At 34.1% G+C, this 14697-nt stretch overlaps 1 protein-coding gene across 1 annotated transcript; it reads right to left on the bottom strand.

Annotated features, from left to right (window-relative positions):
* Positions 1-8387: 8387 nt before the first annotated feature.
* LOC145133496 (nascent polypeptide-associated complex subunit alpha-like protein 1) lies at positions 8388-9949 on the bottom strand. The gene is made up of 4 exons (XM_079068431.1): positions 9789-9949; positions 9233-9311; positions 8994-9121; positions 8388-8910 (listed from the first exon to the last, which is right to left on the bottom strand). Exons 1-4 carry the CDS (start codon positions 9846-9848, stop codon positions 8563-8565), a joined length of 615 nt encoding a protein of 204 aa, XP_078924557.1. The 5' UTR covers positions 9849-9949; the 3' UTR covers positions 8388-8562.
* Positions 9950-14697: the final 4748 nt, after the last annotated feature.

Genomic DNA, 14697 nt, shown 5'->3' on the forward strand with positions numbered 1-14697 from the left:
TAGTCTATGTCAACTATTGTAACTCTTTTTGAAGTAATAAAGATGAATTATTTGAGTATTATGTGAATTATGTGCATTTATGTGTTTATTACTTATTTATAAATGTATAATAAATAAAGGAAAAAAAATAAGCATCAAAATTAAAGTGTGAGATAAGCCCGATATCTCTACATAAAGTTGTAGTGGTCGAAACAAGGATTCCAGGGATATAAAGAACGCCGAAATCCGAGTTATAACGAAGAAGTTATGACCCGTCGAAGTTTCGCGACAGAACCGGCACGGCACCGGGAAGCGTAAATAGTGAATTTACGATAGAAGACTTTTTGGCATTAGTAATCTAAACGAAAGTCGTAGAATATGTTAAACCGAGAACATCCATAAAAAGAACGCCCAAATCTGACTTCGTATGAGCAAGTTATGAATTTTCTAAGATTTGGCTTAGCAGTGCACGACCCGAAACTCGAATTTTAGTTCGAGCGGTTTTTGGATTACGCGACCTAAATGAGAGTTGAAGATCTCATTAATAGGAACTCAACAATAAAAAGACAGACGAAAGCGGAGTCCGTATGAAGGAGTTACGAATTCTTTGCGGTCATTTAACAGTCTAATCTCCTCGTACTGTTAAATTTAAGATCGGTCGAGAATTAGCCGACAGAGTCAAAATGAAAGTTGTAGATCTTATTTTTACCTACGTGTGGATATAAATAACGTCGAAAACGGAGATCGTATACGAAAGTTATGAATTTTTAAAAATCGGCTGATTTCCACCCTGTGTGCGATGCCACGTGTCAGCACCAGGCTGTGACTTGGAGCCCAAGCTCACTCACGACGTGAACATCAAGAGATTTACGAAGTGAGAGCCATTTCAGCCTTCTATAAATAGATGTTCGGGGGTAGAGCATTCTTCACACCTCTCAAGCTTTCTTTCTCTCTCTAAAATCTCTCTCTAAGCCCCCTTAAGCCCCCTAAAGTCTAGGTAAACCCCCTAGCACCCGAAGGAAGCCCCGAGGCTCCCGGAGTCCCGAGAAAAAGGGTCTTTCGGTTCGAAAACGCTGCTCCAAGCAAAGCCCGGTTTTCTATAAAACCCGCTGTAAGTGAGCTACGTCTACGCTATTTTTAATATAGCTTTTATTTAATTATAGTAACATTATTAGGAACTTAAAATAATTATTTGGGCTATTATTATGAGTTGTATAGAGTGTTATTTAACGCTTATATAATAGTAATAATAGCTAGACTATTAATTAGTCGCGGTTAACGTTAGACTAAACCTTAGTGGTATTGATACTAAGTTTTGTCAAAGGAAAATTGTTTTGGGATAACGAAGTGTTGTCCGAGTACCGAGTCACCACCTAATCAGGTGAGTGCATAGTTACTTTCATCTTACACATAGATATGAAATATTTTATATATATTACATGCTATGTGTGCATATTGTTTGAATACTTGCTGTCTATGTTGATGAAAGATTTTTATACATGTTTTAAATGATTTAAACTGTATATGTATTTTATATCTACAAAAATGTTGGGGTAAAACATGGGTAGATGTAATAAGATGATGTGTGATAAATTGATGAGAGGCCTCGATGTTGTTGGTGATCCAATCATCTAGCGGAGTATAGATGACGACCACGGACTCTTCTAGACAGTCCGGTGGAACGCTAGCAGGCTCGCAACATGTAGGTGTTTGTGAACGATGTGTTCACCGGTGTACTCCATCCCCCTCATGGTTGCCTTTAGGACATTTATTGCTGAGGAACCCCCTTAGCAGTAGTGTCCATCCCGATGATGATCCTTAGGCTAGGTCCCTTATGATAGGTGTTTTAGGGACGTAAAGTGAGGATAACGGGAACGGGTAATCGGGTTATTGTTGGTTGATGAAATTAAATAACTTATTTATTGTGGGTTGAAAACCCTATGTGCTCACCAGGCTCCCAAGCCTGACCCACTCAGTTTCATGTATTACAGGTAGTGGCGCTCGAGCATAGATGTGATGTTTTGGATGAGGGATTACGGATATAGGCCTGTAGATACGAAATAATGTAGTAAGGCTTATGTTGTACTGTTTATGCTTTTGATCTGTATCGAACATGACATCCCGAGTCTTTTAATGAAATACATTTATTTGGAAATACTTTTGATAAATCTTTATCATATTTTGTTTTGGGACAAATTCCGCAACACTTTTATTAAAATGTTACTCTAATTTTCAAACAAGCATAAACAAAATCGGTCTTTTCTGGCCGTGAAAATGGGGATGTCACAAATCCCCTAAGCATCATTGTCATCCCGATGATGATCCTTAGGCTAGGTCCCCTGGATTAGGTGTTTTAGGGACAGAAAGTGAGGATAACGGGAACGGGTAATCGGGTTGAATGATTTGATAGAATTAAAAAACTTAATTATTGTGGGTTGAAAACCCTATGTGCTCAACAGGCTTCCAAGCCTGACCCACTCAGTTTCTTGTATACAGGTAGTGGCAAGAGAGCACAGAAGTGATGATCTGATGAGAGATCAATGGATTATAAGCCACTAGAATAAATAGATGTTGTAAGGCCTATGAAAATATAATATATATAAAGTGTTATTATAATATCTTTTAACTACCCGCGGTGCGGGGAATCCAGTTTGAAGGGTCGCATATGGTTGTTGGATTTCAGAAGTGCTATAATGCTAAAGTGGTACATAATAGTAGAAAAGTATTGTTTAACACTTATAAACGATATCGTTTGTAAATAGTCGCAATAAATATTAGACTAAAATCTAGCGGTAATGATACTGGGTTCGTCGAAGGAAAATAGAATTGTTAGAAGCGAAGAGCTGTCCGAGTTTGGAATCATCACTTTAACAAGTGAGTGCATAATTACTTTCATCTTACACATAGATATGAAGTATTTAATATAAATTACGTGCTATGTGTGCATATTATCTGTGTTCTTGATATACATGTTGGATGAACAAAATATACATGTTTTATTTGTTTTAAACTGTATATGTATTTTATACCTATAATTATGATGGGTAAAGATGGGTAGATGATATAGATGATGAAATAAATGATGAGAGGCCTCGATGTTTAAGATGATCCAATCATCTAGCGGAGTATAAATGACGACCACAGACTATTCTAGGTAGTCCAGTGGAACGCTAGCACGCTCGCAACCTATAGGTGTTTTTGAACTAAGTGTTCACCAGGTGTACTTCATCCCCATCATGGTTGTCTTATTTGACATGTATTGCTGAGGAATACCCTAAGCAGTGTTGTCATCCCGATGAAAATCCTTAGGCTAGGTCCCTTACTTCAGATGTTTTAGGGACAGAAACTGAGGATAACGGGAATGGGTAATCGGGTTGTTTGATTTGATGAAATTAATAAACTTAATTATTGTGGGTTGAAAACCCTATGTGCTCACCAGGCTCCCAAGCCTGGCCCACTCAGTTTCTTGTATAGAGGTAGTGGCAAGAGAGCACATGAGTGATGATCTGATGAGAGATCAATGGATTATAGGCTACTAGAATAAATAGATGTTGTAAGGCCTATGTTGTTTCTGTTTATGCTTTTGATCTGTATTGACAATGACATCCCGAGGTTTTTAATATAATGAAAATACATTTATTCGGAAATGCTTTGATAAATTCTTTATCATATTTTTTGGAACAAATTCCGCAACATATTTCTTTAAAAATATACTCTGATTTTCAAATAAAGCATAAACAAATCGGTCTTTTCTGGCCGTGAAAATTGGGATGTCACAGTTGGTATCAGAGCATTAGTTTAAGCGAACTAGGAATTTGTAGGATTTCTAGACTTAAACTTAGAATGCTAAGCGATGATTGTGAGATGAGTGTCTACTATATTTTAGACACGAACACTAGCTTATTTTGAGAAAGATGCCTAAATTGCTTTTATGTGCTAAATGATTTATGTTATAAATATAAAGATGCCTTATATGCTATTATTTGATAGGATATATGGTTTGTTGCCGACCGGATCTGGAAACTTTATGTATTCAGAATTTTAAACGTATAAACTACGATATTAGAACTAGCATGCAACTTTTCGAAGGGACAAGGAGAATTCTAAACGTATATGTACGGCTAGCGTACTCGAGCCCAAAATTCCAAACGAATGAAACAATTGCTAAGAGTTGTACCTGACGATTCGGGCGTTACATGAAGTCTAATAAATCCATATTACTTGTTCGGTGTGGTAAACCAAGTGATAAAAGGCAATGTACTTTTAAGATTTATGCATCATGGAAATATAATGAACGTACACTTCAGATTAAGACCATGACTAACACATATCTCTGTGCGAGGAACTATAATTTTAGACATCTAGTTAGTTGTAAGTGATTAGTTAGGCACTGTATAAAGGACATAATTTAAAAAGCCCAAATTTTCAACAACGGGTATGAAAGAGGATGCCCTAAGAAAGTTCTCTATAGAAGTGTCAAAGAGTCGGTGATATATTAGGGCACATGAAATGATTGAGGGTAAATTACATGAACATTATGTTAGGGTTTGGGATTATGCGAATGAACTACTTATCTCTAACCCCGAAAGCACATGCAGAGTGGGAGTGACTACTAATCCATATGGAAAAACTATTTTCAACGGTTTTATATTTGTTTCAAGGCGTTCAAATATGGTTGGAATAGAGGGTATAGGTCGATAGTAGGATTGGATGAGATTTATTGAAGGGTCAAGTAAAAGGTGAGTTGTTAAGTGTTATTGGAAGAGATGGTAACAACCATGTTTATCCGATAACATGGGTTGTAGTGAATGTTGAAAACAAAGATAACATGACATGGTTTTTATAACTCCTTGTTGATGGTTTCGGAGTTGATAGTGGTAGGGGTTTGGTTGTCATTTCAGACGAACACAAGATAAGCATACATTACATAAATTCGTATATTAATGCAATTTATTTGTATGCTATAATAATATTATTTTGCATGTTCCAGGAACTGTTAGAAGCTATGAAGGACATCATGCCACATGTTGAACAGTGGTAATGCATGAGACATGTTCTTACAAACTTCAGAAAGTCTTTTAATGCTTTAGAGGTTGAAAATTTTATTTTGGGTTGCAACAAAAAGTATTGTGGAATGTGATTTCATTGCTACGATGGAAAAAATCAAGAAGCTTGGTGAGAAGACTTATGATTGGTTGATGTCAAAGAATCCATCAACATGGTGTAGGTCCTTTTTTTCTCAAGGATATGCATGTGAGGCTGTTGAAAATGGAGTATCAGAGTGAAATGATGTTCCTGAGTCTATGTTTGATGATGGATCTTTACCAGGAATTAAGGAACTGCTAAAAAATGATATGTAGAAGTCTGGGAGATGAGATTGATTTGGATTTGGAAGGAATGGTATGCCAACCTTAATTTCATAGTTATTGGTGGTTATCGAGGCCAACAAAATTAATAACCCTAAATCTTCTACACTAAAATAGTGTATAGTGGTAAAGGGATCGTATCCACGGAGATTGGTTCAATTTATAACTCTATGAAAAATCTCTTTGTAATAGTACTTGTGAAATGACAATAAAAGTAAAAATAGGGGTTTTGATCTTTTGAAACACTTGAAATAAACTATGATTAAACTAAGATTTATATATACAATTTCAACAAAAACAAGAGTTTGATGTAAAATCAATAAGAGAATGATGGTTGACTTTAGGTTTCCTCACTTTGACTTTTGATGAACATATCATTAGAATCCAATGGTGCAATACTTGTTTTGAATCTCTAATTTGGCTATAGTAATCCAAAAAGCTTGAGATTACCTAGACTTTTCTTAGTTGTTAAAATGGTTAGAGAAGCTCATAACAATTTTCTTAGTCAAAGTCACAATTTCCATTAAGCATGTAATTAGTGAAAGTCAACTAGCATTATGAACCAAAAAGTCACCAAATATAAGAGGAGTCAAATGCTTTCACTACCATGTTGGAGAAAATGTTTTTATGATTGTGTGAAGTAAAACTAACACAAAAATCACTTGTTGCTTGCTAATTTGAAGATCTTTTACTTAATCAAGAAATTAGCCAACTAATCATCACAAACACATTTAAACTCATGAATAAAAACATACAAGTAGTGATAAGATGTTAAAACACAAAACATTCTCATAAAGATTCAAACACAAATTCATGGAATCTTCAACATTCAACCAAAAAGTCAAAGGATTTCACCAAAGTCAACCAAAATTTGTCTAGCCAAGCATGGCTAAACTTAAGAAAACAAAGTTAGAAAAGATTGTACCCAACATTTTACAAGAATCAAGAGATGAAAAGATGATGTTCTTGAGGTGTTCTTGGCCTTCAAAAGTCTTCTAAAGTCCAGAGAGAATGTGTCAAAATCGGATGTCCAAGATAAGGCTAAAGAGGCACACCAACCTTCCCAATATAGAGCTCTAGACAAAATCCCGAAATTGCCCCTTCAGGAATCCACGCGGGCCGCATGGAAACCTTACGCGGGTCGCGTGAGTGAGACGCCTTTTGGCATTCTTCAAGTCTTAGGCCTTCACAGCTTAGCCCATTTGTCCAGTTTGAGCCTGATCAGTTCCTAGCCCATTTTTCTTCAAGATTTTTTCAATTTGAGCCCAATTTGCCTTCTCCAAATCACTCATAGCTTCCGCAAACGCCCGATCATCGATCTCCACACACTCGAAAATTCTCCCGCACCTTGCAAATTTAAAGTTCAATTCTTCCAAGCCTTCAAGCAATTAACAAACCCACTCCATGAATCACCTTCATAGCCATCAAGCCCAAAATCCTTGTTGTCCTCCAAGTTCAATCGCCTTCCAAAGATTCCGCTCCGCTAGTCTCCAAAAAATCTGCAATTATGCTCAGGAAACTAGAAAGTATCCAAAATGGTCATAAAATAACAAAAAGGAAAAATATGCATGAAAATTAATCAAAATGCGAATGAAATGTGCTAAAATAAACTATGAAAAGAAGTAAATAAAATGAAACTATCAGTTATACACTTTTTAATATTATTTAGAAGTTTACTAATACAATAATTTGTAACAGGAGGTTGGTTATAGTAATGAAGATACACAAGTTACCCAAGCCAATGTACCAGTTAACAGAAAGGTTTTAGAGAGGATAATCAAGTTAAAGTCTAAGAATCCGGTTTATGACAAGGTTGAGGGTGGTTCTTCTATGGACAAGGTCGTTCCATTGGAGTATGAGCGCTCAGTAAAGGGGGGTAGATTGGGGAAACAATAAATGCTTGCCTTTTTGTTTCAGCTTTTAGTAACAAACATCCAATTATTTGTCAACATCTATTGTGTTTTGCAACTTTTATGGTATTTAAGTAGTCCTTTTTGAACAATCATGTTTTGGCTATTTGTAAAGATGGTTGTACAATTTGATGTTTAGTTCTAAATGTAAAATATTTCCCTTTAAGTAATTAAGTTTGGTTTTGATGCACGTGAGTATTTTGTTCACTAAGCTTCCTTTCTATGATTTGGTATTTTTGGCATTGCAATTGTTGTTGTTATGTTTAGATGCATAAGTGTATTTTGGTACATGGGAATTATCATATATTTTCGTTGGTATGTTGAGCATGGGTATTTTGGGCATAAAAAATCATGTATGTTTGGTAGTTTTATTGTTGTGTTGTTGATTTGTTTTGTTATTTATGACATTTTGATGAGCAAGGGTATTTTGGGTACAAAAATATTATATGTATGTTTGGTTCTAAATGTTGATTCAAATTGTGTTTTTATGTCTCTGTCAAAAAATGAGAGTGTTAGGTGTTTTAGAGATGAGAGTGTGGAAGAGTTTTTGAGAGAATGACCTTTTTCATTTGTGTTTTGAGCAACCAGTGAAACCGAATATTTATTCATTATTGATACGACTCTTTATTAACAAGGGAAAAATAAGAAAAAAAATCAATTTTTGTGTATGAGAACTTTAGATGTAAAATAAAGGTTTTAAGGCATAATATTATAATCATTTTGCTTTAGTTATAGGCTTATAGCTAATGGAGGTCATACTCTTCCAAATTATAGCACTTATACCTAATAAATTCATTTTTGATTTACTTAAAATGTTTATTATATTTCCAAATAGGTTCCAACCGTTCATTGCGGCTACATGCTTTACGAAGATGTGGGGAGAAGACTCGCATTTTGCGATGATACCAAGCACCATTTTTTTATGTAAAAGTACATAATTCTGAAAATATATTTCTAAATTAGAAGGTTGGATAACACTCCTCCCTATAGGGTAAAGCAATATCCTATATGCATCATAAAAGTACAAAGTTCCAACCAAATTTAACATCATACAATTAACTTCCATTCATATCAATTTCAAAATAAAAAAAATAAAAAAAAAATGATCCTCAGTCAACTGGAAACATTCTAATAAGCAAAACAAACCATTTCCTTTTATCATTCCTCACATCCTCACAAAGTTAACAAACAGACAACTGTCGATACATAAGACATAACAGGATATAGCCATCTCATAATCTCCAAACATACATTTATAAATAACTAAACAAAACAAAATGATAGTGAACATGACTCATGATATCCTTCTAGTTTGTAAGCTCCATGATTGCAGATACAATGTCACCATCTGCATCCTTGAGAGCTTTTACAGCCTTTGATCTGGTAACCCCTGCTTGTGTCATCACCAGGTCAATGTCCTTGGGCTCCACCCCACTCTCGTCAACTTCATCTTCTTCATCATTTGCAGCAGCCCCTGTTGCCTCCTCAGAAGCCATGCTTGACATCACATTACTCAAATTTGGTGCTTTAAACTGCTCAGCTGCCTGACTCTGCAACTGTGAGCTCAGATCCTCTATCTTTGCTTCACCAAATATCACATACGTATCTGAAGCAGGCGACTTGAATACATCCGGTTTTGATATCACAAACAGAATCTGCAACACCATAACACTAATCAATCAATCATATTATCAACAACCAATCAATCATCATGAAAAAGTTAACCAAAGAAACCAACATTTTTGCTCTTTTTCACAGTGACACGACTGACTCCAGGAATGGGCTTCATCCCGAGTTTTAACATAGCCTTCCGACTCTTTTTCTCACTTCTACTTTGCTTAGATCTACCACTTGCATCTCCTAAACCTGTGCTTGCAAAACAAATTCATCAATCAATGGTTACCTATGTGACACTTAAAAGCTCATCAGTTTCTTGAAATGGAATGAGTATTATCATTTTTAATTACATAGTCTCACCTTCAACATCATCTTCATCATTGCCATCATCATCATCGTCTTCATCATCATCTTCGTCTTCAATCAGCGGTTCCTCATGCTGCAAAATTTATCGTTTTAAACATTGGTAAAATTACCCATAAGGCCCTTAGCTTCGAAACCAAAAATTAAGCATTCAATTCTAGAAATCGTACAGCAACAGTGAATGTTCGTTTACTTGTAAAAAGAACAAGTCTTTGCAATCTTCACTAGGGCGTAACATATATATAAGGAAAACTAACAGTTCATATGGTCAGTAATTCTCAACACTACCAATACACAACATTGAGATCTCTTTTCCTAGGGTGATCTGATAGTGATATGTGTGCATCACGTTGCTAGATCCAGCTTTTTTGCAGCTGTTTCGATTTCATCAGTCCATTTTGCTACCATTTACATAGATTAGCATAACTAAAAACCGACATATCAAAGTGGATATGAAGCTAATGAAGTGAAACAATCAAAGGTTGTAGTGGAACCGGAAGAACAATAATATAAGAATCAAAGATGAAAGATTTACAAGGAAAATAGATCTTACAGCAATCTTTTGTTGTTCGAGAAGGGCAGCAAGGAGTTCTTCTTGTGTTTGAGTAGTCATGGTGAGCACCGAGCAGTTTGAGAAATCACAAAACCCTAAAAACCTCCGAAAACCAAACACAAGCAGTTTGGGTGAGCAAACAATAGTCCCTATTTTTTTATATTTGGTAAAGTGTTTTCAAATTTAGGGATGTTTTCTATTTTCAAGTAAGGGAGAATTTCATATATGCCCCTCTTAAACTTCAAAATATCATATTTGTCCGGTTTAATTTCTCAATATCATATTTATCCTCATAAACCTTCAAAATATCATATTTGCCCAAATCATTTTATATAATGTTTTTAACATTTTATAATCACTTTTTATACATTAGAATTATTATAGTAATTAAAATTTTTAACCATATTATCCTTACGTCTATGATAATGGAATGTGAACTTCTAAATTGTTGAAATGTCGCTCTTTTGACAAACAAAAAGATTCATCTTCAACCCTCTCTATGGAATGTATATTTTGATTGTTTAGTTTTTATTGTTGTTGATTATTATTATGTTGTAGATGGAGAATATTTTAAATATTACCGTTGATATTTTGATGTTTAAAAAGTACATATACGATATTTTGATATTTAAGAAGGGCATATATGATATTTTGATGTTTAAAAAGGACATATATGATATTTAGAAATTTTATGAAGGGTAAATATGATATTTAGAAATTAAGTTGGATAAATATGATATTTTGATGTTTAAGAAGGGCATATATGAAATTCTCCCTTGAAGGTATTATCTGATTATTCATAAAATAAAATAAATAAATAAATAAATAAATCTTTTTTTAACGTGTAGAGAAAAACGATTTTACTTTTTGATTATATATATATATATATATATATATATATTAATTTTAATTGTATGTATGGTTAGGCTGAAATTGAATAAAAAAAAAAAGTTAGGTCTTTAGGTCTTATATGTTTCATATGAACAAAAAGGTTTGAGAGTTATATAAAAATTATGGTTCTAAAAAGGTGTCATGGGGCGTGCCAAAACGTGCCATGGTTTGAGGCGTGGTGTAGCCGTTATGAAAACATTCATGACATGTTTGTTAAGCGTGATATCCAAATAACGTGTCAAGACACGCCCTATCACGTTATAGCGTGAGTTTTTTTCAAGGTGCAAATTTTTTTTGGGGCCTAAAACAATTGAGTTTTTGTTAACTTTTTTATATTAAATGATAATATAACATTTCTAAAAACTTGATATATTTGATATAATTATATAATTCATCTTTTTTAATATATATAAAATTGTCACGCCTTGAAAAACGCCATGACTCGCCAAGGCTCGTAATGACTTAGGCTTAACCTTACCGCTAAGCTCATGCCTCATGTTATCTAAAACCAAGGTTGGAGAACTCGCTACTCGGTACCTACTCGCCCGAGGGGGGAGTAGCGAGTACTCGGATACGGTTGGAGACACCATTCTTTAATATTATATATTTAGATTAATCATTTAATCTTCCTCTTCCAATGTAGCTCCGATTTGTTCGTTGATGTTAACTCCATCCGATTCATATTCAACATCTTCACTTAGTTCTTCCTCATCCTCCGACACAATTTCTTCCTCATCAAGTTCTCTCAATTTAGAACTTCTACGATTTTGTAAAAACTCCTCGTCACCCATAGCTTCATCGGGCTCAACTTCACCCAACAATACATCATTTTCGGCAATCCAATCTTGAGCCTCACTTGCATCTTTTGCTAAAAATACTTCCATATCCTTAGTCTTCCTTTTTTGTTATTTTCCATCAAATTTGCATTAAATTGAACAAAAACAAGATTGTTCAATTTAGACGTCTCTAATTTATCTTTTCTTTGTATGTACCTACAAATTTAAATAAGGAAAAAAAAAGTTTGATAAATATACAAGTTTTGAATAAACTACTTAAAAATTATGATTAAAATTTAGTAAACTAACAACCCCTTCAAAAGTGCAGCCTAGCAGGAGGTCGAATTCTCGTAGAAAAGAGGGGGAAAACCAAATTTGGGAATGCCGCTTGTTTTTTAGATATTAGGGTTATTTTTTTTAAAAGTCAAAAATAAGTTTTACCGGGTTGTCAATTTTTGCCCTCGTTGACCGAGTTTAAATTTGTTGACCGATTTTGACTTTTTTGATCGAGTAGGACCGAGTTGGAGCGAGGTTGATCGAGTTTTGACCAATTTTGACCGAGTTTGACTTAACCCGATTTTTCTGGCCGAGTTGACACTACTCGCCTCAGTGGAGGCCCGATTCCGAGTACTCGGCCGAGTAGTTCGGTTTTTGCAACACTGTTTAAAACATTGATAAAAATAGTTTCATTCCCATTTAAATCGGAAGAAATATATTAAAGGAGATTTTTGTGTTGGCCTTTTAAAATAAACTAAAAGAAAAAAATCAGAAAAGATATATATATATATATATATATATATATATATATATATGCTTAGGTTATTTTGTTTAAAGTAATTATTGTGTTATTGTATGCATAAATGTAGGTCAATCAAATTTACTTATTTTAAGAAAGTGATTAATATATATTATTGAATTAAATATAATTGAAAAAATCATCTTAATTAATTACAAGGGTAATTTAGTCAATTAATATAGATTTAATAAAGGAAAATTGCATTTTTTAAGGGATCATAGATTCTATTAATTTTAAAAATCCGATTTTACGGATTATAAATATTTTAATTCGGACATTCTGAAAGAATATGTTTATGAGTATATTCAAAAATAAAAATATTCTTGAACCATAAATAATAAAAATATTCTTGAACCTATTTCTTGATGATGACTTTAAAAACTCATTGAAGAATAACAACTTCTTATAGAATAACAAAATCTTGAACAATCAATTGAAGAATAAAAACAAAAAATACATTATTTCTTATAGAATACGGGTAACAATTGTTAAGAATTACATTTATTGTTAAAAAATAAAACTAAAAAAACAATCAAAACGGGGAAGAAAACATCAAAATCTAACAACGACTAATACATTCTAAAAGAATAATGTGGTCCGTTCTTCAAGCATCAACTTCTGTGATTCCAACAGAATTGGAATTCGTCATTCCATTCCAACAGAATTGGAATTCGTCATTCCATTCCAATAGAATTGGAATCTCACTAATATCATCCATTGAATCATCTACATAAACATACTTGGAGAAGCCAACATACTTGATACATTTTCAGAATTCAACCTTGTCAAGATCTTGCACTGTCCACATAAATGAAGTGTTAAATCAGGGAAAAAAAACATAAAGTATGTTGTCAAGTCTTTACGTTTGTTCTTGTTATACTGAAAGTATGTTGTCAAAAGAGGAATTTAATACAAGTTTTTAAAGGTAAAAGAGATGGATCTTTTTTGGGTTTATTGTTACTCAAAAATACCTTTTTATTGGGCTGTTAGATACTCGAAAATGGTAACAAGAAAATGAGCTTTTTAGGTGTTGTAGGTTGTTCGAAAATTAGCTACTGTTTGGGGTGGTTTAGCCCTCGAAAAATTAGCAAAATAAGGGGTTTTTGGGTCTCTTTTGGTCACTAAAAAGCAGAGGTATACTTGGTTGTTGGGTTCTCAAAATTTCACTGCAAAACAGGTGGTTTTTGGATCACAATTGGTCACTTGAAAACAACTTTGTATAGGGCTGATGTGTTCTTGAATTTTTTACAGCAAACATGAGGTTTTTGACAGCAAAATAGGTGGTTTTTGGGCTGCTATAAACCACTAGAAAAACAACTCTTTATTGAGTTGTTTTGGGTCTCAAAAATTCAGCAAGAACACATGAATAATAGGAGTTTTGGGGATATTATGGTGGCTTCAAGCACAGCTACAACAACAGACATGTTCAAGGGTATTTTTAGGATAAAAACATGTTGAAAATTGGTGCTAAGTGGCTGTGATTGGAGGCTAAAAAAGAGAAGGCAACAACTCCATTTCTGCCTTCAGTTTTGATGGGTTTCGAGGAGAGGGGAGGGGCTGTAAGGAAGTTGATTTCAAATATGATATTGAGAGTATTCCTAGAATATGTTTGCTGTGAATTTGAAGAAAGGAAGGTGGGAGGAAGGTGGCATTAAGTTTATAGGAAGGAAAGAAATAGAGAGTTATGAGAGAATGAGGGAAACGAAATGGAGAAAGAATCGATCAAGCATTCAAGTTACAGTTTTCTCAATTTGGGCATTTCATCGAGCACCTTATGTGCACAGAGACTGTAACAGAAGAGAACGCTACCTTCACAGGCACAGATGCGTAACAGATTTTGGATCAGGAACCACAAGTTTAGCGCCCAATATACCCTTATCTTAGATCGTATCATTCACAGAGGGAAGAAACGATGTCTTAGAATTACTAACCTTGGGTTTCGAAGAATTAAATCCCTCTACCATATCTGAAGTAGCTTGAATCAGAAGAACAGACAGCACTCATCGGATAACCTGAAACCACCACTGGACTCGCCGCAGGGATGAACCCGCATCGTTTTGTTGCTTATGATGTCGTTGCTGTTCAGTCGATTTCTCCTCCAAAAACCTTCGGATGATGTCGATCTTAAGAATCGAGACCATGGTGATGTCGATCTTGTTCACTTTTGGTGGTTTTAAAAAACCGATGGAGAAAACCTAGGTAGGTAGGTAGCTGAAGTCAATGGTTACCATAATTATAGGATATTATTTGTGGAAACTAATTATCAAATTACCTATTTACCCTTATTTATTTATTTAATTATTTTTTTTATTTTAAATTTTGATTGACCCACATTTATGCATACAATAACACAATAGATACATTAAACACCCGAACCTATATCTCTCTCTCTCTCTCTATATATATATTTATATATATATATATATATATATATATATATATATAT

The sequence above is a fragment of the Lactuca virosa genome, chromosome 8 (genome assembly GCF_052849685.1).
Source record: "Lactuca virosa cultivar CGN04683 chromosome 8, Lactuca_virosa_CGN04683_v6, whole genome shotgun sequence".
Classification (NCBI taxonomy): domain Eukaryota; kingdom Viridiplantae; phylum Streptophyta; class Magnoliopsida; order Asterales; family Asteraceae; genus Lactuca; species Lactuca virosa.

Coding starts and splice junctions, on each gene's coding strand:
- LOC145133496 (XM_079068431.1), bottom strand. CDS start 9,848: ATGACTACTCAAACACAAGAAGAACTCCTTGCTGCCCTTCTCGAACAA. Junction 9,122..9,232: donor TGATGAAGATGATGTTGAAG/GTGAGACTATGT, acceptor TTGCAAGCACAG/GTTTAGGAGATGCAAGTGGT. Junction 8,911..8,993: donor CTGTGAAAAAGAGCAAAAAT/GTTGGTTTCTTT, acceptor ATGGTGTTGCAG/ATTCTGTTTGTGATATCAAA.